The 27441-nt window shown below is 40.2% G+C and overlaps 1 protein-coding gene across 2 annotated transcripts; it reads left to right on the top strand.

Moving 5' to 3' along the window:
- Window positions 1–416: 416 nt before the first annotated feature.
- LOC119723787 (carbohydrate-responsive element-binding protein-like) lies at window positions 417–27140 on the top strand. Of its 2 annotated transcripts, XR_005270577.1 has the most exons (19): window positions 417–840; window positions 6634–6755; window positions 8108–8178; window positions 8918–9037; window positions 9951–10149; window positions 10737–10835; window positions 11218–11336; window positions 12056–12478; window positions 12902–13880; window positions 14274–14371; window positions 15031–15121; window positions 16785–16831; window positions 19842–19895; window positions 20062–20212; window positions 21252–21351; window positions 22274–22397; window positions 23622–23751; window positions 24497–25557; window positions 25676–27140. XR_005270577.1 is itself a non-coding variant. In XM_038194645.1 (18 exons), exons 1-18 carry the CDS (start codon window positions 542–544, stop codon window positions 24622–24624), a joined length of 3354 nt encoding a protein of 1117 aa, XP_038050573.1. In that variant the 5' UTR covers window positions 417–541; the 3' UTR covers window positions 24625–27140. The 2 variants fall into 2 exon arrangements, 1 of the variants encoding a protein (XP_038050573.1); XM_038194645.1 differs by having other exon boundaries at window positions 24497–27140.
- The last annotated feature ends 301 nt before the right edge of the window (window positions 27141–27441 follow it).

The following is a 27441-nucleotide window of genomic DNA, read 5'->3' as shown; positions in this document are numbered from 1 at the left end:
TTGTTTTACATTTAGATTTTTCTAACAACAAAATAGGTGTTCACTTCTGGATGGAAACATCGATCAAAAAATCAGTCAACCATTATATGGAGTGCGATACTTTACTGAAGACTTTGTTATTTTTTTTGGCGGCCCTACAACCATGTTCTGCCACGCGGTCTATTCACAGGGTGGATCTGAATGATTGTGCGCGAAAGAACCACCAATGAAAAGAGTTTTTTGCAGCTAGGGTTGCAGACGGCAAAATAGAAAAACATTTTGAATTTAAATATAATTATAAAAAAAAAAAATCCCCCGCCAAATATTCCCAATAAATTCGTAAGTGGGCTTAAACAAAAACCATTTTGGGCTGGCCCTCAGATCCTGCTTTAGTATTTTACAGTATATGCATGTTTAGAAGACTGGGTACCACACTACTAGCAGGTACTAGAAAGCTGTGACGTAAAACACCGGCGACAAAATGGCGGATTATTCCACGAAACGTGCCTCCTCCTGTTTAGTCTGGATGTGACAAAAGTTTTTACGCAAATAACCACCAAAAATGACACGGCGTGACGGAGACGCCACCATCAAAATGACAAGAATGGACCAGCAAGAGCCAGGACCTAGGAAATACTCGCTTGGGACTGAAAGTGAGGGCAAAACTTCACCACAGCCGGCGCCGTCGTCGACGGGGTCAAAGCACCGGCATGATCGCGACAGTCTGCGGTCAACTTCCAACTCGCTGCCGGGCTCAAGGGCCTCGTCACGGCCCGGATCACGCATGGCGTCCCGGACAAACAGCCAGGAGTCCATAATTGATCTTTTCGATGGCATGACACTGGCTTATGGTCGGAATGGGTAAGCATAAGTTGAATCATTCTTTGCAATTATAATCATTCATCTAAGCCCCTGGCCATGACACAAGTTACTTGGACTACTCCATCATGTCCATGGCCACCATACAAAATTTAAATCTGGTGGCAGTGGTGCACTTTTTTTATGTTAAGTATTTATTCATAATGTATTGCTCCATTTTTTGACAACCATAAAATTATAATGATTTTCTTCATTCTCATCTTTAAGTTTATAAAGCACTGAGTTGCATGTAATTCGTAAACGGATAACATTTAGCTAAACGTGACGATATGTTAAACAATAACATCATGGTCATGATGGTAGGCCTAGGCCCTATCCTGTTTTTCACAAAACTGGAAATATTTCTTTGTACAAATTTCATTTTTTTAATAATTAAATCACATTTGTTATGACTAAGACAGTCACTGGCCATGCTGGCCATCATTGTTGTGGTAAGAAAGTATTGTCAGGATTACTAGTAAATACTATCCAAGTCCAACTTTGTCATGATGTATTTAATATGCATTGTAAACTCGATATCTTATTTTATGTAAAATTGTTTTGTTTTTATTTTTGGGGGAAACATTAGGTCAGGTAAACAAGAAATATTTCCTCGCCCGGGCTTTTTGAAAAAAAAAAACCACTATTTTCTTTCTAGGTGAGGTCCAGACTGGGACCTTAATTGTTGATTGCTCAAAATTGTTGATTTTAAGTGCTCAAAACCATATAAAAGAAGATCAGGCCAACTTTATTCACTCTTTAGCCAGCAAATTTCTCCAAAACTTTCACTTGGCAAAGAAAAGGTCCTCAGTATTTCACAAATGAATGAAGTTCGAAAACGCAACTCAATTTTAAAGGCGACTTTTCTTCAATATTTGGCAGTGGATTGCACATGAGAGGGAATTCAAGTGAGGGTAAAGACTAGACTTGTACATGTCCATCCATGGTCCAACTGCTTGACAAAATTGACTTCTTCATTCATTGTCATTAGTCTGGTGCCTAACTATGGAGAAATGTGTAGAAATAGTGACCTAGTACCCGACATCCTAGATATTTCTTGTGGCACAGTCAGCTTGATGCAGTACTGAAGAGTTGGTGGACTGGTTGTTTCAGGTGCAAGTCAAGTATTTTCTTGTATTACATGTTTTTGTTGTGCCCATTCTTGAAAATCACGCATTCTTAAGAATGTGCATGCACATTCTTAAGAATGTGCAACTGGATCCTTGCACAATCTTCGCAAAAAATAACTCTTCCAGATTGAGCGCACATTCTTAAGAATGCGCGACAAGATAACGGTCTTGTCGATGCCGAGCACCGGCTGCGCTTGGCAAGTCTAGCTTAATCCTCGTTCACTGATTCTCAATAATTATACTGTTGCAACGCAAGGCACTGAAAAGTAGAGTGGATATGATAAGTATAGGCGTATTGATATGGGGGGGGGGGGGGGGGACCGGGAAAAAATAAGAGACATAATAATACTAGTGGAAAGAATTAAATTCTGATTTTTGGGATAATAAAAGCGGGGGGGGGGGGGGGGGGGGGGGGACGTAAGAATGAAGAATGTGAAGAATGAGAATGAATACTGCGACATCCCATAGTGCTAATGCTATTTCCCATTTAAAATGCCACCAATTTATTGTTCACACCCCACCATTACGTCGCAGAGCTGTATTCTATCTAGTCAAAAGAGCAATTTTGGCAGCTTCTGGACATCGTTTTTTTTTCGTGGCATGCATAATGATACATACAGGGACTTGTAACTTGTCTAGCCTGAGCAAAGCACTTCCCAGACTAGTTCCCAGTCCTCCGTTATTACAAAACTTCCCATAGGGGGCAGAAAAAAGCAATAATAACAGGTTAAATTTGATTCAAATTATCGTAGTTATTCGAGTTCAGAAGCATAGAACATTTTCTTTCCTGTTTATATAAATTGTTTCCCTTTTAACCGCTATACATTTCATTTAACATAATTATGTCGTGCAATGTTTGTTAAGATTGGGCAAAATTCATAAATTGTGCACGTGATATTCCCACCCAATCTTAAGAATGAGCACTCATCCTTAAGAACGCGTGCTCGTTCTTAAGAATGGGCGCTCATTCTTAAGAATGCGCGCACATTCTTAAGATTGCGTGATTTTCAAGAATGGGCACAACATTTTCAATACATGTTTAATTTTTGGAACTCTCATACACAGTAATTGAGAGCCCCAAATTTTCTGACTAGGTGAGGTCACCTTCATAGAATATATGACCAAAAGTATCTTTTCATGTAAAAAATACAAATTTGTTCATGTTTTTTGTGACAGATGGGACATAGCGACGTGGTTTTTACCATTCTTTCAAAATGGTGCAAGACTGTCATGTTTCATCTTTTGATTTAAAATTCTATAGTTCTGGATAGGGATGGCATCAGACTTTATAGTCATCCAAGAATAAAATATTTGAAGCATAATTTCCATCAGAAAATGGAGGAAAACATTACTTTTGTTTCTTGAAACTTCAACTTCAAGCCTTGATAAAAATAAATCCAAGTGCAGTAGAAGGAAAAAAAAATGTTTCTGAAAGCTTGGTTTGTCTACTTTCCAAGAAAAAAATAATTTACATGTAGAAAATGTACTTTGAAAATTTATGACTTCGCAACTCTTATCCAGAATTAACCATTGGTGATGTGGTCATATTTTGAGAAACCAAATATGCTAATCAGACTCTTATGAAAATGAGACTCCTTTACCCTCTTTATTGAAACTACTCATCTGAGCTTGTGTACGAAATATATACGAAATGGATTGTCTACATGCGTGATAATATATCTTGCATGTGCACATAGAACAATGCGTAGAACATGTAGACAGTGTGCGCGCCATGATCGCCGACAGCTGGCGTCCTGACAGAAATTGACCACTGAAAGACTGCAGTCATGCGCCGAGTCTCGTGCACGCGCAAGTGCTGTATCACGCATCTAACCAGAAATTTGGGGAAGTCCCTTATCCTTGTGAAGAGGATCCGTGGTTAAACCCTCTCACGTGACCAGTCCTCTCCTAATTATCTTCACTTAAAGGGAAAATACAACATTTGCAAACATTGAAAAATAAAACTACCAAGTTGTTACAAAATACCTTACTAGGATGTTGGTAAATGACAGTCTAAAGCATCTTGTAAAATTATGGCACCTGGAGTGAAGTCATTTTCAAGAAAAATTGTACTTTTGTATGGATTTCCAACGGTGGTCGGCCGACCATCGTTGGAAAAACCTAGCTATTTTTCAACTACTGCTCCAAATTAACCATTTTTTTTTTCAGTCCAAAATTTGTTTGCTATTGGTCCCATGTTACGTTCATGAACGGGTGCAGGCCAGCTAGATTGGTTCCCTTACCTTACAATTTTCCAGCATTTTTGATCCATTTCATCTTTAGTGGAGCCAGGGAACCAGACAACTTAAACATTTTTGTTTTTCTTCGTTTTTGCAGCATTTGCGGACACAAAACTTCAAACATGTCAGTGTAACAATATTTGATCTATTACTTACATGTACCCCCAAAATAATTCATTTCTGAAAATTACAGCAAAAGCCAATGATGTACATTCCCTTTAAGCATGCGCAAAGTTACCAGTGAGTCCGTATGTCATAGAGTCCTACAAAGTACAATTTACTTTGTGCTAACATGTACTTTGTACAGGTCTTTATTTTATTTGGTAGATTCAAGGGTCATTGTCATGGCAACAGGGCTTAATAGTAACCGACTCACCTTTGACGAGTCGAAAGGTTTAGTGTGGCAAGCACAATGTACAGATATTGTATGCATGATGTACCCAGTATGTGTACGTTAATACAAAATAACTATATTCCAATCTGTTGCAGTTAAGGAGACTTGTTAAAAAACTTTCTGCCATTAAGTTGCATTTGAGCCATCTCCAAACTAAACTGGAAGTTCCTAGAGGAGCATACATTACATGTAGGGCCATGTCTGGACTCATTCGCCAATTTTGTCGGCATCTGTCCACGTGTATTGACACGGATCAATACCATTCTACATGAGAGCATAGGGGGCACAAATACATTAACACCACAGAAATCTTCCCCATTTCATTTGCCCAATGGCATCCTCTACCTCCCTACCTCTGGGGAAGCCTTTACGCATTTACATGTGAAACCCAACTTGACAGGATCCAGATTTGCTCACAAATTAGTGGGGGAGGAAAAGGGGGGGGGGGGGGGGGGGGAGGGGGGGAGGGGGGGGGAGGGGGGGAGTTCACTACCCATCTACAGGTACCAGCCGTCTTGTACCTGCAACTTCAAATATGTATCCATGTGAGAAAATGTCGCAGTTCAGAGCATAAGCTGAAACAGCTGTGCATCCATAGCACCACACGCACACTCCACATGTACACGCATACTATTGTATGGTATACTACCGTAGCGTGCACATTTTATCATTACCCTTGTTGGACATTGCAGTTCACTCCAAGTACCTGCAATTTTACTCAAGTACATGTGTTTTTAAGATTAAGAACATGTTTTTCACTTTGTTACCGGAGCACAACATTTTTGTTGCCTTACTCATTGAACCTTTTATTGCTAGGAACCTCAACAAAACCACACAAATGTTACATTTTCTTTGAACGTGTTAATATAGCAAAAGCACAACAGTAATGTGCAGATTTTTGGGACAAAGATGGTTTCAATGCATACACATGAAAATAGAATAAATATACGGGTACAGATGTAGATTTTGTACATCTGCATGTAAAATCTGTTGATTCCCTTTCATTTCCGTGCATGCCATACCCATCCGTCTACGTATCTTTTAACCAGAAATAACATTTCCTGTGATATTTACCAATCTTTCATGTGTTGGCACCCACATCATGAATGGACAAATATTGCCTGGCCTTATTGATCTCCTTGTGGGTCCAAAGGTTGATGCGTGTACACAGCATACCCTAGCCTAGGCAGTTCATAGCATGGTATAAAAAGTACAGTTGACCGGTCCGGTTGTGAATGTGTGAAACCAGGAATTGCAACAACAACAACAAAAAAAAAAAAAGTTAATCTCTTTTCTTTTGTTATTTATATGTTATCAATAGTTTTCACATGTTTTGATGAGCTGTAAGTTCGGCAGTATGATATATTTTTATATTACCCGAAAATGAAGTGCTCACATTTGTCCTTTGTGCATTGTGGTAAATTCATGGTTTTCAGATTGAAATTACTCTTGGGACATATTGGTTGTTTCTGTACTTTAACCCTACACACAACTACCCTTATATCTACACAAAAAAATCACTACGTTTTGTTTCAATTCTGATGCATTTAAAATGCACTGAAATTAGTTAGTTTGGATTGATTGACATCATTGTTGAAGCTGTGCTGAGTATTTGAAGAATTGAATATTTCATTTATTACGTACTAGTGGTACACGTAAGTGGTGTATTCGCAAAAATACTCTGTTGTACCGGTACCATTCCACCATTCAAAGATTCAAATCATATTCAAGATTTTAAAAATTCATATTTTAATTCAACAATTCAGAAATAAAAATGTAGTTTAAACAAAGAGGAAAAGACAAGACAAACTGTTTGTTATCAGTGCCGTGTTGATCTCTTTTTTCCCTGTTAGATACTCAGGATTATTGCTTAAAACAGTAAGATGCCGCTATTACAAATATAATAAATACAGTTTAATATAGCTGCTCTAGCTCATTGTTAAACAAAACATTCTGAATATTTGATTGATATTCAAATTTGAATATTCATGCATGAAATTATTCAGACTGTATTGTTTTGCTCTTATTGCAGTCATGAAGGAAAAGGGTTCCAGCTTATCTCTCCTAAGCCCAGAGACCTCCCTCACCAAAGGTGGACATGGACCGACAAGTTGCGCATCAATAGTGCCATCTGGAGGGCATGGCACATCCAATGTGAGTTTTGTAACTTCCTCGGGTGTTTGGGGGGAGAGGGTTTGTCAACCACATTCATGTTAATTGATATGATAATAATACTTGGCATGAAATCAAATGCAAAGTCTTATTTGTGATGTAACGGCAAGTATTCGAGCTACAAATTTTGCAAACTTGAACTTATTTCAACCACGGATCCTCTACAGAAGGATAAACGACTCATCTGAGCTTGTGTACAAAATGCACGGAACGGTTTGACTACATGATGCGTGATGTTCCGCGTCCGCGCATAGAACAATGCATAGAACATGTAGAACAATGCGCATGCGCCATGAATCCCAGACATGAAATCTCGTTGAAACCAGTCAGAAATTTGACTGTAGTCGCGCGCCGAGTTTCGCATACACGCACGCGCACGGGCCGTATCTCGAATGTAACCAGAAATTTGAGGAAGTCGTTTATCCATGTGTAGAGGATCCGTGTTTCAACTCTGGCAGATATCTCCGTCCGCCATTTTGAAAATTGATATGTCAGACTTGTTTCAAAATTGTGCAGCAAATCAAAAAATTCTGTCACGGGTAAAACAGCAATTTATTTTCTTCAAAAATAAAGCTGTGTCTTTTATCAACTTTGATAAGTTGAGCAATGGCAGGCTCCACAATGATGACGAGTATACTGTATTCATAATTACCTGAGACAGTTTATACATTCCCATTGGTCAAGAGCCCGTCACGTGGCCGGTCTTAAACGGATGATAAAAACATGGCTGGCTGGTCTTATACACTTTTTCAGTGTCACATGAAATTTGGACTCCTATGAAGTCCAGTGCATGCGCAATACTACCAGTGAGTCAGTAGGCCTATTTCATAGTCCTAAATACACAATGCACTCACCACAGCTGCATCTGCGTGTCATCGTGCAGTATGCGCATGCCAATCTCAGTAAAAGGAGTTATTTACGTCTTACTTGCGAGCTGGACACTCCATCATATAGCTAGAGGGGTGTTTCGAAAAAAGTAAGATTGTTGAACAAAATCGTTGGAAATTTTAAATTTTTGACTTGTTTTGATTTTTTGACCGAAAAGGTATTTACAAATATATGAATTTTTCGCCTCAGGTACTTATCAGCATTCCAGACTCCAACCAGTCTTAAACCTAGTGTTTGACACCTCCCAAGCACACATTTATTCCCTCAAGTATTAAAAGTCACTATGCCTTAACTTACACCATCTAAAATGACTGTGCAAGTTACACCATAATTTATGTAAGTCGCAGACTTACGCACTTTGAGTATGACACTTTTGTATGAAACCATGAAACCGACAAACCCTGTACATTTAAGAATGAACAAGTTTTCTCTATATTTTTCTCTAGTTGTGAAAGGCAAGAAACCGATTGGATGTCACTTTGAACCGCGACTTCCTGAATCCCGACCCACACTGCAGGTGAGACCTTAATTATATGACAAAGCAATACCGAGTACAAAGAAGCTGCCATGTACATGTACGTGTACTTGAATTGCCCTAATATAGTTTTGGACATTTACTGTATCCCATTATATTCTGTGTATTGAGAAGTGAACATTAATGTTCAGAATCAGAAAGCGTCATGAGTCCAAATTTCACCTGAAATGTAATTGGGGGTGCTTGGTAGTGGGACAAACATGTACGGGTACCATTCTGTTTTTACCATTGTTCTTCAACCAGCTGCCAAATGCACTGTATTCACCTTCAGTTACATGTACCGGTAGGTAAACAGTTGACAATAGGCCCCTCAAGTCTGGTCTTGTACATGTGCTCATGTACATGCACACACCGGTTTGTTTTTGGTGTAAATCAAGGATTTTCTATTGTTCCTCTTCCTTTTCCCTTTGTTTATACTCAGCTCTCATTGGTTTTGTACATGTTTCTAATCGAGGTCGTCCTCGATTTGGTTCCTGTCCTTAATTCATCGATGATGTTGCACATGTCCTCGACCCTCACAGGTACCCATTTATACTCCTAGGTGGAGAGAGGCAATTGTTGCCCAAGAGCACAAACACCATGTTCCTGGCAGGGTTCGAACCCACACACCGTCGTACATGAGTCAAACACTGTAGCCACTGCACCATGGCGTTCTACATGTACCCAGATTGGAAATGCAATGATTCATTCCCCTTCCCCATGTTTTGTTTCCCAACTCCAGGCGGATGCAATTCAGAGTGGCCGGGGGACTACTGGCAGCATTCAGTACAACCAATCACAGGTCGGCTCTGTCGTCAGGGACTATAGACGATGGCGTCTCTACCACATGGACACCGGCAAGGTATTCAGACTGAGGTTCTGTTCAAACTAGGACAATTGTAAACCATGGCTTTGGCTTTTCATTGAATGCTATGTCAATGCTTCAAAGCTGAAGCCTTAACCAAACCACTGACTTGGATACTTGCTTAGTTTGTGTTGAGGGTTCGCTCATACCCAGTACCCTGTACAGGGGCACTGGTGATGGTAAGTCTCTTACAAGAAACACAAGGCATTGTGGGAAGCTTAACCCAAACCCTCCAGGGTCTTTTGGCTAGAAACCCTGCTGAACATGCAACACTTGTCTACGTGAAAACACTTGTCCACATGACAAGCCTGCCCGGTGTACCAAGATCCATCAGGTCAAAAATCTCAAGGGCCAAACTGCCTCAGAGTCTGTGGTCACCAACTACAGCAGGATACAACTGTGGCATTGTTCAATGGGACTAGCTGTCTATGTCTCGGAATTGACCGTTTATGCACTGGTGATGATGGCTCAATGCTGCAAGGTCCCAGAGACTTTTACACCTGATGCACTGTGTTCCATGGGCAGGGTTCATGCATGTACATTCTGTATTGTGTACAGATGAAAGTGTTAATACTCGGCCACTGGTTCAACAAAATCAACCCAATTACATGTAGAGCTGACACATATAAGCTGTGGTATGTGCTAGCAAAGTCCTGAAAGATAGAAGAGAATCATAAATCCCATACGTTCAGAATGAGAGTAGAGTTGCAAAATCAAGTTCTGAAATTTCTTAACAGGGGGTTTATTCCATGTCCCTGTTTTGGTTTAGTAGAATACGCCATTTAAATTTTTTTTAAAATAAATACTGCATTAGTAGTTTTGGGCCTTCCTAGCTTCCTAGCACAAATACATGTATGCCCACTGATTAGGATTAAAGTACATGTACTTCTGAATGTCTCACCCCTTTTAGCCTGGGACGACCTCCTCCTCTCAAGGGGAGCCTGCAGAGAACCCAGAAGACAAGGCCTTCAATTTGGACTCACGCCACCCACCCCTGTCCCCGATGGCAGCCCGCACACTCCTTAACGATGACCTGTCCAAGGACTTCTACGATACGCTGTTCATCAGCAAGAAGAAGTACTTCTCAGTTCCCCATCCCAAGAAAATTGGTGAGTGAGAGAAGTAGGGTTACAGGCTCATCTGAGTTTGGCTTTTACTCGGATGTTTTTGACCGTTGTGCTTTAACTTTGTCCTCGGCAATCAAAATCAACACTTAAAAGTGTAAATTTTCCTGATGGGTTTTGCCCTTCACAGACGTGCTGTCTTCATGAGCTCCCAGACAGCTCTGTGTATACAGTCCACATGAAAAATACCAATATCCAAAAAAAAAAGAATATTACTGAGGGATGCTTAAGCATACCTCTTAGACATTTAGATGCAAAATTGGATGTGCTTATCCCACCCAGTGAGAATGCAGGAACTGGTGCAGTGAATAAAGCAAAGTTATGGACTTGAATGCTCCTGGCTATAAATGGTAAAATGGGATACAAAATACAATCATAATTTCAAAGCAATATGTCGTCTGGTCAAGTTAGATTTCCTTTGGAACATTGACATTGTTTATAGTGATCAGAAGTGTGGGAAAAACAGTAGACCACTGTTAGAAAAGTTCAGTGACAGGAAGCACTGAACCAGCAGTCAAGTTGATATGTTGAGCCTTACTTAACAGAGTTTTGATATTTACTTACTTGTCCAGCCCGCCATGTCTACAATGCCGATATCTTGCAGCCAGGGCTGATGCAGCTGGAACCAGACTTTGATGATGATTTCATGGATACATTGGACTCCCTACAAGGTAACAAACACAACCTTCAAAACCTATTTCAACATTCAGATTGAACTTCAAAGTTAGAGTCTGCCCTGCCCTTCAGTTTGACTTTCCACTCCTACATTTCAGTTCAACTAGTAGAACAATGTAAACATGTGGATGTCAACAATACAAAAATGCTACGAAATTGGAATCAACCAAGCTTTCAAACCCTATACATTTTGCTTGGAATTAACACATTTTGGCAGGAATTGTTTCAGTTTCATGGGTTCGTATCTCTTCATTGGACACACACTGAAACTGGATTCAGAGACTAAATCGTGCTAATAACACCACAACACCACACATTTTTGGCCTAAGTTTTTAAAGTTTTTGTCGCATACAGTCTGACTTTCCTGCTCATTTTCAGATACGTTTTGCAAGACCCCTACCAAGGTAGATCTGCGTAGTCTGATTGAGTTCAATGATGGTCTGCTCTGTACGGATAGCATGAGCGCCTTCGCTGACTCATTCTTCGGCCCGCTCACGGTAAGAGGGTTTGTTGGTCCTCTGTAATTTAACCCTTCACCCTATCAGATCCTTCAAACATTCTGCCAGAGGTTGTGGAGGATTTTGCAGTATTGTGGAAGCTATTACTTTACATTGAGCTTGATGTCCTTTGAAAGTTTTAAGTACAGGGCAATTCCACAGGATTATAAACCTCAGTGCCAAAATTTCTAAATGGTCCAACTGCCACAAATAAAACATGTATACCATTTGAAGCTTATCATCTGTATCTTATTGAAACATAGTTTATTTCTAAATATTTTCAATATTTTGGCTGTTATTTGCTACTGAAAAATTAATTACACACAAAAAATCAGTTTGATACCATGGTGTTTGGAGCTGATTTCTAGTACAGAAAAAAAAGAATGAGTAGTTTCTTTTTTTAAATCATTGTAGTGACTAACTGATATGTTTTATCAGAATTAAAATCCACTTCAGGATTCTTTCGAAAAATGACTACTTGGAGGGAATTAGGGTTAAAAGGGTACTGATACCGATGCCACTAAAGCTTGCACTCAACTAAACCGAATGGCTTTTATTTAATTTATGCATGAATTTCATTGCTTTCTTGAACATGTTTGCAATTGCTTCCAAGTTTAATTCACTACTGTGCTAAGCCTCCAGTGACATCAGCATCCCGTGTTTGATTGGGAAAATAATCTTTTAATGTGATTATTTTGACGTAATTTTTCCTGGATCAGACCGTGAGTGAGGAGACTAGCGATGCACAGCAGGATCCCATCCCGGTATCAGCCAGCATGGCCCCCTACCCCGTGGCAATCACGCCCAATCCAGCCAACGTGGCCCGCAATCTTACCTTCCCATCCTTCTCGGTCGCTCCATCGGCAAGTACTCCAGGGACGTCCTCCTGTCAGTTCTGGGGCCAGCCCGGCTACCAAGTCACTGCTGGTAAGCAGTCGCAGGCCGGTGGTGCTTTCCCCAAGCAAGCCACAGGCGCTGGTGCTTCTCCAGTGTCAGTGGTCTACACGTCTGGGGCAGTCTTTGACCAGATGCCGCCCATCTTGGAAGTATCGGGTGCTGGTGCTGGAGGTATGACGATGATGGTGGATTCGACCCCTTACCCTAAGCCACAGATTAGCTGTATTTCGTCTACCCATTCACAGGTAAGTCTAGAAATGATGTGGTCATGGAAGGTTGCATCAAATGGTCTAATTTTTAAATGTTGGCATTGCTTGCGCTGCCCATTTCTATGGAGTTTGTGCACTAGTACCCTGTCCATAGTTACAACAAAATGGTAACGTGGCCACCATATGCGTAGCACTCACAATGACAGTACAGGTTCAGGCACATTCAGTATAAAGTATGTCTTGCATACTTCAAACAAGAAAGCACATCAATCTTATCCCACAAGTCTTATCTTTCCAGTGGTTACAAAGTGCCATGTACTGTTCAAACATGGAGTCCATTTCAGATTCAAACTGGCCAGACAAATCTGGAAGTTGAACCTGCCATAAGGTTCAAAATGTATTCATGAAACAGCCGTAGAATGCATAAGTTGAGTTACACATACTTTGCAATTTCCACAGGTGTATTCCACAGCAATTGCCAAGCAGGAGCCATACAGTCCACCAATGGCTACCAGTCCTCAGACCATGAACACTGGAGTGGACATCAACGATGCTCTTGATATAATAGCTGCTCAGTTACAACAGCAGCAGCAGCAGCAGCAGCAGCAGCAACAACAACAACAGCAACAACAGCAACAACAACAATATAAACAGTTGCAGCAGCAAGCCCAGAATGCTTCTGTTGTCGGCATGAGCCACACCAGTTGGTCTGGCAGTAGTCAGAAAGGACAGCTACAGCCCACCTCGCAGACTTACACCATGCCAATGGAATCCACTAACTGGCCCAACTCCAACCTGCCTCAGGCCCTACCTTCCTCAGGCGTGAACTGGTCCTTAGCTGGGGGTACGCCAGATGTTTCCATCACTATGGGTGGATTCCCACAAGGCATCATGTCTCAAGGAGGCCTGTCAAGCTCCAATATGGCATTTATCCAGAATGCAGGCGGCCTGCCCCATGTGATGATTGCTGATACCATGGCACCAATGGACCAAAACATAATCCTTGGTGCAGCGTATTCCCAACAAAATAACACAGCACAATCAAGCACACACAGCACACCGGGCCACGGAACACCAGGTCACACAACACCAGGTCACAGAACACCGGGCCATGTAACTCCAGGCCACAGAACACCAGGGCATGTTACACCAGGTCACAAGACACCGGGACATGTGACTCCGGGTCATGTGACACCTGGCCACATGACTCCAGGCCATGTGACTCCAGGCCATGTGACACCAGGCTATGTAACCCCAGGTCATGTGACCCCAGGTCATGTGACCCCAGGCCATGTGACCCCAGGTCATGTGACCCCAGGTTATGTAACCCCGGGACCACTGACACCACAGATGGATGAAAGCATGGAGTTTGAAGAGTTTCCATTTCCATCCACGCCCAAGTCCGGCAGTAGCACATCGTCATATAAGACAAAAAGAGGTTTGGGGAGCTTTAAAAAGCATTTGGCATAAATGCATGATTGTGCCAATGCTTCAACTAAACCTTTCAATTTGAATACTAACTTTTGGTTTTGTGACTTTTGCAAGACATATTTTAATAAATCAAAGTTATTAAGAATACAAGACGAGAGGAGTCACTGCATAATTTGATGCCCATCAATAGGTTCAATTCTTGCAATAATTTAACATTTGAGGTAACAAAAGGGCATGGATATATGAAAAGTGTTTTGAGGCAACAAAATATTGATGCGGTACAAGAAGATGCAGTTCCTTAGCTTAACTGAAAGGCCTTTTATAAACCAATTTGCTGATACATCAAAAGGAGTCTGTTTGAGAGGATTAGATTTCAATACAACTTCTCCTTTTTTTACAGAGCGCCCTCGCAGTCGGAAGAATTCCCATGACCGCAGTCCACGCGTCAGCCAGGTCGGGTTCACCGACTCGGCCTCCTATGCCAGTTATATGGGAAAGGTATGTGCTATGGGAACCAGATTGTCAACTGGTTCCCTGTTATGAAAAAAGGGTGGGTGAGAGCAAGTGATAACAAACTATTTGGTAAAAATTTTGTGAGGTGAAAGGCTTTTCTTGTTTTTTGAAAAAAATCTAATTTATTAGAGAAAACTTGTTGTGATCAAGTTTGTTCCATTATTATTACTGCCTAAGTTACTGAGAGGTTTCCTTTCACTAACTGCATCGTCTTAAATATCTGACCATATTCAGATATTAATTCCAACAGTTTTCACAAGGGAAAAAGTGAATTGCAATTAGAAACCTTGTTCCTGAATACAAAATTGATTTAGCAGGAACAAGTTGATAGGACTTTCTTATGGAGTGTCTTCCTCTTTGAGTTTAATATGAATCAATTTTCAAAACTGAGGTTAGTCAGTTAGTGGGGGGGGGGGGGTCTTGAAAAAAAAGAGCTTTAAATTTTAACATTCTTTCTTTCAACATTTAAAAGAAAGGAAAAATCATCAGTATTTCTTTTTCTGAAATAGAATCTTAAATATAGGTGATAAAGATTACAAAGGTGAGTAAAGTTTCTTTGATCATATGTTTGTTTTAGTGGCGATTTTTAATCACACTGTCATTCCCCCTTTTTCCCCCTCCTTATACAATGTACATCTCTATAGTCTGAGGCCAAAGATCTTGGCATGCCTAGCCCATCAGAGATGTCTGTAACCCCCTTCCTCCCGTCATCCGGCCATCCGTCCAACGTGTCTAGTGAGTAACCCCCAAAAAAGAAAAAATGCCCACACAAAAAGGAGGCGGAGGACACGAAAAAAAAAGTATCCAGACGGGTAGCCGAGGGCCAGGCCAGGGCAAGCTAGAGTTGTCGGAGGGGCCACCTTCCTCAGAATTCACTTGTTACATGCACAATATGTTGAACCCCACAAACACAATAAACCGTTCGCACGCTGCGTTCGGTGTGCGGCAAGTATAGCCGCGGCGTTATGTGTCAGCGTCGCGGTCTTTTGCTTGTTTTGTTCTCTGCCCTGACCTTTCTTGCGCTTTGGAGAGTTGCTTTTACACTACTCAAACAGTATACTGCCATTAAAGGCATTCTGAACTGGAATTCTTGTTTCAGAATGTTGTGAAATTTGTGATTTCTTCATTAAAATCAAACAATCAGTCGTCGTATTATCAACGGCTGTTCTTTTTTTTTCAGTAAACATCAAATTTTATCTGGGCTGAATAATAGTACTCTTCAAACCAAAAGGTCATGGCCGAAAACTGGTTTGTCTTGTGTGTGTGATATTTCCTACCTAAGCATGTAAGCCTTGATCACCCAAAGATTTTTCTTGTTGTTCTGTAGGCCAATTTTTACAGTCCCCATCCCATTTTTCTTCTTTTAAGGATCTACTTCTGTCCTTATCTACAGCTCCTTCATCTTGTACTTTTAATGCTCCAGATTTTTCTCCGCAGGAAAAAAACACAACCCTCCAAAAATAATCTGAAAATATTTTTAACTCACAAACGAGCACAAGTTGATTAATAACGTGAAATTTCTGTTTCAGATTTTGCTTTTCCTTTTCAGATACTGTACATATGAACAAAAATCTTGCGCATGCCAAATAAAACGAGAAATTGACGCTTAATTTCTCCTCATTTTAAGTAAACAACCTTTTCATGTAGACAAGTTTTGCAGCCCTCAATTTTGAAAGCGAAATACTTTCCAAAAAATCTGTAGAAACTTGTTGTCTGGTAAATATATTTGTCACTCATAAACTGGTAAGATTGGGTTTATAAAGATTAGGCACATTCTGCTTATGCAACCAAAAGAAAGTTTTTTTCCTTACAGAGTATATTTTTCCACTTTTATATTTCACTTATTCATAATTTTTTTCTAAATTGTAAAAAAAAAAAAAAAAAAAAACACAAACCACCAGCATTCAGGAATAGTGCAAACAGATTTGCGTATACAAAATTTCGTAATCCTTATCCAGAGTAAAACTATAGTTCCGGCACTTGATTCAAATTGATTTATCCACACAGATGTCTTTTCCTGTAAACTGGTCATACATCACCATGTTTCTCAAGTCCATTTTCCATCACAGAATATGAATAACCCCTTTGATTTAATTGTGTGATAAATTTTGCATCAACAGCATTGTGATATAACCTTGTGTTACAGCTTTCTTTGTAATTTGTATTCAGATTTACTAATAGTCCTTTTTTGTTATTTTCTTTCCAAAACACCAAATTTTTGTTCTTTCATTCACCGCCAAATCATCTAACGTCTTCGTTTCGTGATTCGTATGTCTACCTGTTTGTCACTCCTTCTGTCAATGTGTTTGCTGTGTTCTCCATGTCCGTCTCTGTATCCTTTCCACGTACCTTCTCCCCCACCATGCGTCACCCCTTCCGTGTACCCAAATGACCACAGGTGCGGCATCCTCCCCTGGCAGCGTAACAGAAGGCACAGAATTTGAGGTTGGTAGAAAACTATCGTGCTTCATAAGTGACCAGAATCAATTCTCTATTAAACATATGGCATTGGCTTGAATATTGGGTCTGCATGCCCTCCAGCAGTGACAAGATTACATTAGATGAGGGGACTTCATTAACTGTAACTCTCCCAAACAGGTGCTTTTGGCGGAATTTGCAGGATTTATGAGCGTAGAGCCCAGCTAATGTTACTTTTTACAAGTGGCCTGTTGCCCCTTAAAAGTTTTTTTCGTACAAGGAATGAGCCATTGTTTTCCTCCACAGTGGCAAAAATGCTTCGGGAGTCGGGTTTACAAGACATGAATATTCTAGGCCAGATTTCCAAACTTAATAGTTTTCTTATGAAACTCTTTCCAGCTTTATGACTGGATTATGGAGTGTCAGTCAAAGTCGGTGAGTTGAAAAAAATATACCTAAAGTGCGTGTCACCACAGCTTCTGTGAGCTAGAAAACCATCAATAGTTTTTTTACTCCACTCATTCCCCCCCCCCCCCTCCATTTTGTTTTCTTTTTTGGGGGGGGGGGGCAGTATTCACGTGTAATCAGCAATAGTTCCAAAGTGCAGTATTTAAACCTTACCCTTATGACAGGACTATTTACTTCTGCACTCTATGGCACCACACTTTACCATAGAAATGTAAAGGGGACGAACCTTTGTTTGATTGGGCCAGACTCGAGTCGATGTAATGCTGCTGTTGGGGGTATCGTCACACCTCCTCCACAGCGAGTCTGTTACCTTCCCAGCATTGAATAATGCCGGTACCCATTTAACACCTGGGTTGAGAGGAGTAATTGAGGTAAAGCGCCTTACTCAAGGGCACAATACGCATGGCCACGGCGGGGCTCATACCCGCAATCTTACCATCATGAGGCCTGTGCTCTACTGCTAGATCACACGTGCCCTAACTATACCATAGCTCTGGTAAATTGGTCCAAATGCTCTAACACAACCATTGTAATCTGCCTACAACACTACAGCCAAACACCACACAACCAAACACCACACAACCTTGCTGTAACTTTTAGGGTATAATTTGCCCAGTTTACACCATTAGCATAACATGTATGCATGCAGCTGTTTACAATGTGTGACATACACCAAATAGTGAAGCTTTTTGTGGTATAAGGTGGAGGGATGATTACTTTTCATTATATATGACTTGAAGCTTTGCATGGGCGGATGAGATAAAGCAGAAAGATTGCGGGTAACACCATGTGGAAAGTAATCTCTTCTTGAAAGAAGTGTGGTTCTGAAAAGAACGAGTTGGTTGAGTGTAGAACTCGACATTTCAGACTGTCGGACAGAGCACACGGTCTTTCTACTTTACTTTTCATTAGCTAAAGTATATTTGACATGGATAGAGAGTGACGTGCATTGGTATTGTCATGCCAAATTGAATGGCAAAAACTCATCACAGCCATTAGAAGCTTGCTTTATAGAGATACATTCATACATCATGTACATGGACATTTCTTCAAAACTGACTCAAAGCTGTATGTGCTGTTGGGACACTGCATGTTTAATTCCCTTAGAGCTGTAACCAGTCTCTGACAAATTTCCACCTGTTTTGGCTCTGTGCACAAGGCTGCCCTTTAGTGACAGAAATGGGAGATTTTACTGTTAAGTGATGACATCGTACCATCATTTTGCATCATTCACTTTGAATTCCGTAGGCACAAACAGTAAATGTCATTACCCAGTGATTTTAGTAACACTTGTAGTTCTTAGACAAAAATGGGTTATTCAACATTCTGCAAAGAACTGTTCACAGGTCATTGTGCAGAGAACTGGAAACCCAACATTCTTAGAACTGGTCTGTTGACATACTGAGAAAAAAAAACGGTGTCTGTATATTCTGTTAAAAAAGTGTCTAAAATTCTGAGAGGAATCTATAATCAACTTGGCATTTGGAACAGAATGCTCTTCCATAAATAGCAGAAAGATGCACCACAACATAGATTTTGCATGTCGTACATGCTGATAATTTTGTTTTATAATTACATGTTAGGAATACCCTGTTTATGATTTGCATGATTTTGCACAAAGCTTGAAATTTAAGAAGCATTTTAAAATTTCAAGTCAAAATAATGTATTAAGTTTGAATGACAACATCTTTAATGGTCCCTCTTGGAAACACATCAACAGTTTAAGACCACACAGTGTTGCCCAACAGTTGAAAGTAGGGTGTCCAATTCTTTCATAATGTGTAAAATTGGGTGTTCAGATTTCCACCACGAGTCTATTTTTTTAAGTTTCAAAAAAGGGTTTGGTTAGAACCCATTAGCTCCAGTTACGGCCATACTCCAATTCATCTCTTACCATTGCTCCATCAAAAAAAGCTTTAAGTGAAAGGACACGCATAGTCAGAAGCATATAAAAACAAAAGCAATCATGCTTAACCAGTTCACGCCGGGATTATTTTGACATTGACTGGACCCAGGCCTGGGATTGTTTTCACAAACCTCGATGCCAGATGGGTTCAGGCCGTCATTTGCAAGTAGCACACCCTGATATTTCCGGCCTCGCTCGTTGCGTGTTTATCCATCATCTGTTCCGAATACTGCAAAATCTTTGCGTGTATACACGTCATCAAACGTAAACTAGTGAACCAACTCAAGTTTGTTTAGTTTTTGTTTTGTGTTACATGTATATAGTTCCCAGTTCCTTCTGTTCAACACGTTCAATCTGAATGGTTCGTGAGTGTGAAGCACTTAGTGAGAACACAGCAACAGTGAAAATCGTTGCTGTTTAGATGCAGCTCAGAGTATTGCGGAGGATTCTAGAAGCTTCCTAGCAATTTTGTTGGGGGGGGGGGCTTGAGGTGTTAGTTTATTAAGTTTGTAATTCCCAGTGGAAGTGATACATTTCAAGGAATTATATGACAAGGACAGGTCACCTCAGGGTAAGCAAGGTCACTTTAACAGGTTCAAAAGGGTATAAAAAAAAATCTGAAAACCTTGGTTCTTATGTTTCTTTTGTTTGTTCTTGCTGCAGTTCCCCACACCTCAAGCTAAACGGAGAAAGACACCAGACAGCAATGGAGAAAAGGTTTGTAACAGCTCAACAGAACGGTTTGATGCAGAAAAATCCAAGTGAATTTTGCACATGTTCACTATTTTTCAACTCATTTTGCACAACCTGTAAGCCAACTACAATCTAGCATTACTGAATGCAGAACACAAACTGATCAAGCAGCACCTTGCTTTCACCTTAGGAAAGTCGCCGGAGGTACAAGCACCTACAATCTGAGCACAAGCGTCGCTTCAACATCCAGTCAGGATTGGATGAGATCCAGAGGGTGGTGCCCGGCCTGCGGAATACCAGCGACTCCAACAAAAGCAGTACGGCCACCATGCTGCAGAAAGGTGGGCAACTGTAGACTAGCCAGATCCATAGTCTGTAGTCATGACTGACAAGTATGCCTGCAGGTCTTATGTGCACTCACTATGCGCCTTTGTCATATGGGATCACCGCAATGCATGTGAACCTTAAGCAAAACAAGTCATGTGTGAGCGAGTTACAGTAAGGGGGGAGAATGTACTGTGAGGTTAACTGTGAGGATGTACAGTGTTTTAAAGGGTATCTCTGGCTTCAACCTGGAGATGTCACTTGTTTAATTTTGCAGTATTACCCAATGTTTTCAAATTGTTCGCGCCATAAAAGTCCATTGAACTTTCAAACGTTTGTGTTGATACCAAGTTTCACTTTTTTATTGAAGCAGTTATAAGCACTCTTTGCTTTCTGGGGAATGCATCGTATGCGAGAGATTTATTCAAATCACAAGCTATTTAAATGGATGTTGTCAAAAGCATTCCTTTGTTATTGTTCATTCTCTGTTTCTGGTGACTGGATTTGTGATGGACTCACTACATTCCTGCTCAATAGTCCTTTCATAGAGCTGATAAGGTGTTAGCCTTTGAACAAGACTAGATTTGCAGTTTGTTCACCTAATACAGCTAGTCCCTTAAAACGAGGTCCAGCTTAAAATCGCGGTCCAGCTGATATGTCGGTAAAGGGCACTTATACTACGTTATTTATGCTGAAAGATGCACCACCATGTTATTTATACTACGCTGCATCGGGAGTCCTGTTTATTACGTCACGATTTACTATGTTTTGTTTGCTGCCCCCAACGACGACTTTTACACAAATTGCACGTTCAGGTGGAAACAGGACCTGAAAACAGCTCTCAAAAGTACCTTTTGTACTCATTTCATGACAGACACAATAGTGGTTTTTATTTCATCACACCTTAGGCTACATATACCCGAAAAATGACGGAAATGTCTTCGAGCATTCCACAACTTCTTTAAGGGGAACAAAATCAAAATCCAGTCTTGGACCTAGATTCATAGGGTGTGGGATCCCAGCATAACTTCATGTGTGCTTTATTTCTGTGTGCAGCCCATGAGCATATAGTGCTTTTGAAGGCAGAATTGAAAGACATGAGGAACGATGCTGAGAAACTCCGTGAGGAAGTACAGGCGCTCAACACCGAAATAGAGTAAGGCAGATCCTTGTTATTGCCATGTGTAATCAAACTAAGTGAAATTTGAGAGTTAACCATTTTCTTTCGTATTCAACTGAAAATCATTTAACCAGTTTGCATTGGATGACGTGTTAACACGATCTGGCTGTTTTTACATACAGGCACGGCTGACTGGTTAAAACGTCAAGCGTGCCTTGACTCTACATGTGTCTAATCACCCATTTGTTTTGTACACACACACACACAGTCCGAGAAGTTTGTGTAGGCGGACCGTGTGTTGAACTTGAACAAGGCCACTGTGCACCGCCTGTTGTGGTACAATTTACGCTCCAGTGCACACCCCGGAGTGTTGAAAAATATGAGGTTGCGGCAAGAAATATCGTACAAATACTGTTGAAATGACTCTTGCGAATCAGTATTAGTGGTGTTTGACTGTACATCAAAAGTTGGCCTGTATATCAAAAGTTGGCTGCTATATTTTGCTTTTTCAAAAATCGAAATTTTTGGCAAAAATAACTGGTTAAGACTAGCCTTGTGAAATTTTTTCAGGTATGGTAAAATGTGTGTTTTAACCATTAGGTCTGCAGCATGGGCCGCAGATCTGTACCACTCCTGTATGGCTCACTATGTTTGATATCCAAGCTTACACCACATTCTTGCTGACACAGTTACACTGTTCCAATAAATTGGACTGACTTTGTTCAGTTTTAGATGTGGGATGAAATCTCTGGAATGACTTATATCAGGGAAAACTCACAGAACGCAGCAGAGAGTGAATTCCTAATTCATTTGAGGGCCTAGATAGGATCTGAGCCACGGCCACCAACCTGATTCCCTGAGTTAAGAGTAAACAGTGAACGAGAGAGTATCTCTAAAACAAAAAAAAATCTGTTTGTCATGCATAGAAATGTATTACGAGTATTGATTTTATCCGTAGCTCATGTCAAGATGAGTTACCAGATAGCGGGGCACCAGTCACTGCCCAGAGCGACCGGCAGCTGCACCAGATGATGGACACCTACACCCACCAGAAAATGAGGGAAAACTGGACATTCTGGATCGTATCCTTACATTTGTCTGGACTTAAAGGTATAGTCCATCATTTGTAATTAGTGCATTTTGTTCGTTTGAAGCAACAAAAGTGTTCAAAATCTAATGAAGGATACTGAGCAACTAACCTGATGAAGTTTCAGCTAAGCTTCAGCTGTACATTCCGAGAAAAGCAGCATTCTAGGATCTCAATTTCAAATCAAAAGTTACTGAATCATGTTTTGAATTGTTTTGAATTGCAGCTATACGCGGCGTCGCGCACTGATCCAACGAATTATAACAACCGCGCGCGTGTGCGTCGTTCCAATACTTGCGCCGAATAACAAAACGAACTACTAATTGAAATTTTCCTACGGTGCTTCTTAAGAATCACCGTTGGAAATGCCTTCTTTCGTTGATTACTTCAAAATGACAGCTTCCCAGAAGGAATAATTTCACAGGGAGTTTAGTCCACTTACTATCTTTCAACCAAGTGTGTTTTTCAACAGTAATTACGCCAGTTACTTTTCGGATGGCTGCAAATGATGGACTATAGCTTTAACACGTTTTGCCTCCTGCAATTCATATGATAGAGCGCCCAATGCTGCCGGTGCAAGAAAATGTGTTAATATCCATGTGTTGGTGTGTGCATTGTCAAAAAAAAGTTAGATGCAATAATTTTGTCATTTCGTGAAAGTTGTTTTTCAAGTAATGTAAACTTGAGATGGAAGTACATTTGTATTGGCGTGGACATTGGTTGAGTATAACTAGCCTCCCTCAGTGATCCATGGGGAGTTCGAAAAAAATAACACTTCACTGATTACCTCAAGAGACCAATAATAATACCGGAGTCTTATATAGCACACTTAACTACCAACAATTAGTTACTCAAGGCGCTGGTAATTATGTCTATTTTTTTAAAGACGGGTAAATGAAGTTTATGAGAAATATGAGACCCATTATGTAGCACCTTTATAAGGGTTTACAAGGTGCAGTGGCGAATATTGCAGCCACTGCCAGTGTTACTGGGTTCTTTTACGTGCATTACACATCACACTGGACCTACGGCTTTGCGTCCCATCCGAAGGGCGAAACAGTAATGGTAAAGTGCTTTGCTCACAAGCACCATGTTCCCCGTCAGTATTCGAACCCATATACCACGCCACACAAGTCGAACACCGTAATATTTGTACACAGCTCTTTTTACCTTGATGGAGTTGCGTTTCATTTTCCTTGACCTGCCAACCTGTACCCAGTTCAGCCTGATAGTCCGCCCATTGTTTGAGACATACCTGTCAGCTGTTAGCTCTTCCCACATCAGCGACTTTGACCAGACCGTCCAGGACTGGACTGAAGAACACTGCAGATTGAAACCCCTTAGGAAATGTGAGTATGGATTGTAGACTAACCTCAAATGTTATCAAAGTTTGAAAAAATGTATTTGAACTTTGTATGTTTTTTTAAAAGCAACAGCACAATTTCATGGATCTTATTATATTTTGGTTAGTAAATTAATGTGCTAAGTAAACATTCAGCAGATAACCAATCACAGGCAATGCACATCACATGGGTTTTTGGCTGGTATCCTGCATTTGCTAAGCTAAAAGTTACTGCAAGAGGCTCTGTCAATATCAGAAATTTTGTTATTGATATATTACAAGCAACTCATATAGATTATAATTGATACATCAAATTTCATTGCATAAATTTGGCTGATGCACTTTGTAGAATAAAAAATGTTTAAAATTGTCAGTAAGCTGTGGGTTTTCTTGGATTAGAAGAGTACAAGAAGATGATGTATATTTTGCTTCCACTTATGTTAGTTTCAATGTCATTTCTCATATCAACATTTTCAATATTTCAATCTCAGTAAAATCGATATTGACAATATTATGCTATCACATTAAAATTGATTAATATATGTATCAATATATTGACAGAGCTAACTCTGCTGTAAGCAACTTTTTTGCATAGCGGGTCTGCGAGGTTGGCTCCTGAAGGTTTAAAAATGCATATTGTCAACAGCCGCTGTTGGTGGTCTATGGATGTTTCCTATGTTGTGTAATATTGCTCATGTAAATTCATTATCATTAATGTTTTGTTACTTTAAAAAAAAAATTGCCTTTGACAGTGGTGACAGCAGCATTAACCAAAGTTAGCCGAGAAACATCTATCCTGATGGATCCTGCTTCCCTCCCAACTCAGATCAAAGAAATCATCTCGAAAGACAACGACCGGGGCCCACACGGCAAGACATAACAACAAGCCCCTGCACAGAGTATTTTCTCAACTTCTAATTTATTTTTTACACATTTCTTGCTTCCCTTTTTAAGAAAATGAAATAAAATTAGCATTAAAGCCTGAATTAGAACCACTATTGTATTATATGCCACCGAGCCATGAAGTAAAGCATGCACCACAGAAGTAGAAGAAGCCGGGGAGGTCTTTTGCTCGTAGCTGCCGCCAAGTGAAGGTCATTGGTTGAAAATAATAGATCCAATTGGTGCTCACTATTTATTCGTTACTTGGTTGTTTGTATCATCGGTAATGAGCCTCTGTACTGATGACGTCACACTTTGTTTGCATGTGCACTTTCCTGTGGAGCCAGTGGGGTCCACGGTCCACTGAGCACCATAGGAAAGCACATGCGTAAACAAAGTATTACGTCATCAGTACAGAGGCTTATTGCATTCTAGAACTTCTGGGGTCAAATTTGAAATACAAAAGTCAATATGACTTGTTCATGAATGATCTTGCAATCGATTTATTTTCAAAGATAGAAACATTTATTGGAAATGATAGTATACATTTATTTGTGCCATGTGGATTAATCAATTTTTTAAAAATACGATTTGTATTTGAATCGCATGATATGCTGCATTATTTATATGTGTTGGCGAGAAGGTGAGGTGGACATTGTTAAACTGGTTAGGTAAATTACTGCTGCATTGTGGAAATTTGATCCCAAGATTATAAATATTGGTAATCGCCTCAGCTGCTGAGGTCAGGAAAGTTTTCCTTTAGAAAGTAACATTTTTATGTAGCTAGAATTAAGAAGTGGCAACAATGGGCAGGTGGCCACAATGGGCAGGTGGCCACAATGGGCAGGCGGCTACAGTGACAAGTGGCCACAAAGTACAGGTGGCCACAAAGTACAGGTGGCCACAAAGTACAGGTGGCTACAATGGACAGGTGGCCACAATGGACAGGTGGCCACAATTGGCAGGTGGCTACAGTGACAAGTGGCCACAAAGTACAGGTGGCCACAAAGTACAGGTGGCCACAAAGTACAGGTGGCTACAATGGACAGGTTGCCACTATGGACAAGTGGCCACACTGGTAAATCTGTTTGTGTAATATGAGCAAGTTAATTTGCATTGCTGTATATCATCAACTTATGCAGATTATTTGGTGTTGGGCCTATCCAAGCCACAGTGCTTTGCCCAATAGTACCAACATGGCTGTATCTGTGAGAAAAGGATAGATTACAAATGATTTTTGTTTCAGTAACATATGTGCAAACACCACTGTTAACAAGATAAAGAACACTGCCACCTACATGTATGAGTTTAGGTACTCGTTCAAACATATCACCTGAATCAAGCATGGGCGTAAATCGCACAGGGGATGGGCAGGATATCTTTCTGCCCCCCCCCCCACACTTTTTTTTTACCGGGGGTGGGGTTGGGGTTGGAAATTGGATTCTCCATGCGGATTTTGAAACTTTCAACTGTCCAAATTTATGAAATAGTTCAAAAACGGAGAAGAAACAGTTCAAAAGCTTTGAATATATCATTTCCATGTAAGGTTAAGGGACGCAAGTTTGCATTACATGTCCTTTTTTTCATGAACAGTGCCCCAGAGTGTCACATTGTTATCCCCTATCTCTCTCCCCCCCCCTTCCTTCCCCCGCCGGGCAGTTTTAGGATTTTGCGGTATGGTCATCCCTTGTCCCCCCACTCCCTGACACAGATTCATGCCACTGGATTCAAAGGAAAAATACCATCATTGATAATAGAAATATTTACATTTTGAAGAGAAAAATATTTTCCATTTTTACCTCTCATATAGTAGCAAAGTAGCCTGTATCAGGCATTTACTACACATACCATTTCTTTCAATGTTCTGGGAACCATTTCCAGATCAGTAACTTCCATATGCAAGTGTTTGACTGTAACTATTCTCTTTAATACAAATTAGTGCCGTGTGCTGTATGTACAGTGTTTTTACTCATGTAAACAATTGTTCCCTCTCATTGTACATTAACATCCAAGCACAATTAGAAGAAAAATCATGCGATTAAAGACTATGGAAAACATGGCACCAGGTTTAAGATTCATTTGCACACCTTGTAACGATCCTATCAAATTCCATAGAAATAGTACAAAATAAATTTGAATTTGAAAAACTGGAACAAAATTGAAATGACTTGTAGAGGTTTAATTTTAATTTGTTTTTCTTTTACTTTTGGTTGGAGTTGTGTGCATGCTCATGGTCTTAAGCGGAAGTTTTAGAAATAAAGAAGGCGCTGTATTTTGGTTTTTAAGTTACACTGTTCCATTAATGTCTTAGAAATGTGGCATAATTATTGTGTGCTATGTATATGTCTATATTTATGAATTTTACATGAAATATTTGGTGCATGTGTGTTTGTGAGATGAAAGTATGGATGTGCTATCTTTGGATGCTATGTGTACATTTGATAGTGCTGATGATTAGTAGGGTGTAATTTATTGTTTGAATAAAGATGTGTTTTTAGAGTCACCCAAAACAAAGACTGTGTCTCTTATTACTGGTTTTATTCTTTTTCTTGTGTTTGTTTTTAGCGAAGAAAAACCCAGATGTTGTTATCTGAAACCTTTTTGCTTGTATACCAAGTGCAAATTTTGTAAAGCTGCTCATTGCTGAGCACATGGGCAAACATCCAGATTTCATTAAAATTAAATTATGTTCAGTGCTGACTTTTACCAAGGAGATAAATTTGCAAAGCTATTTCATCTGCTTGGAAGCTCAGCGAAATTTGCTCATGATTTCAGACACTTTTACTCATGGATGAATGGACTATAGAATGTAAAA

This window comes from Patiria miniata, unplaced genomic scaffold, assembly GCF_015706575.1.
Source record: "Patiria miniata isolate m_02_andy unplaced genomic scaffold, ASM1570657v1 HiC_scaffold_17, whole genome shotgun sequence".
NCBI lineage: Eukaryota > Metazoa > Echinodermata > Asteroidea > Valvatida > Asterinidae > Patiria > Patiria miniata.
The sequence above is the reverse complement of the archived record's forward strand: the minus strand, read 5'-3'. Positions and strand labels throughout refer to the sequence as shown.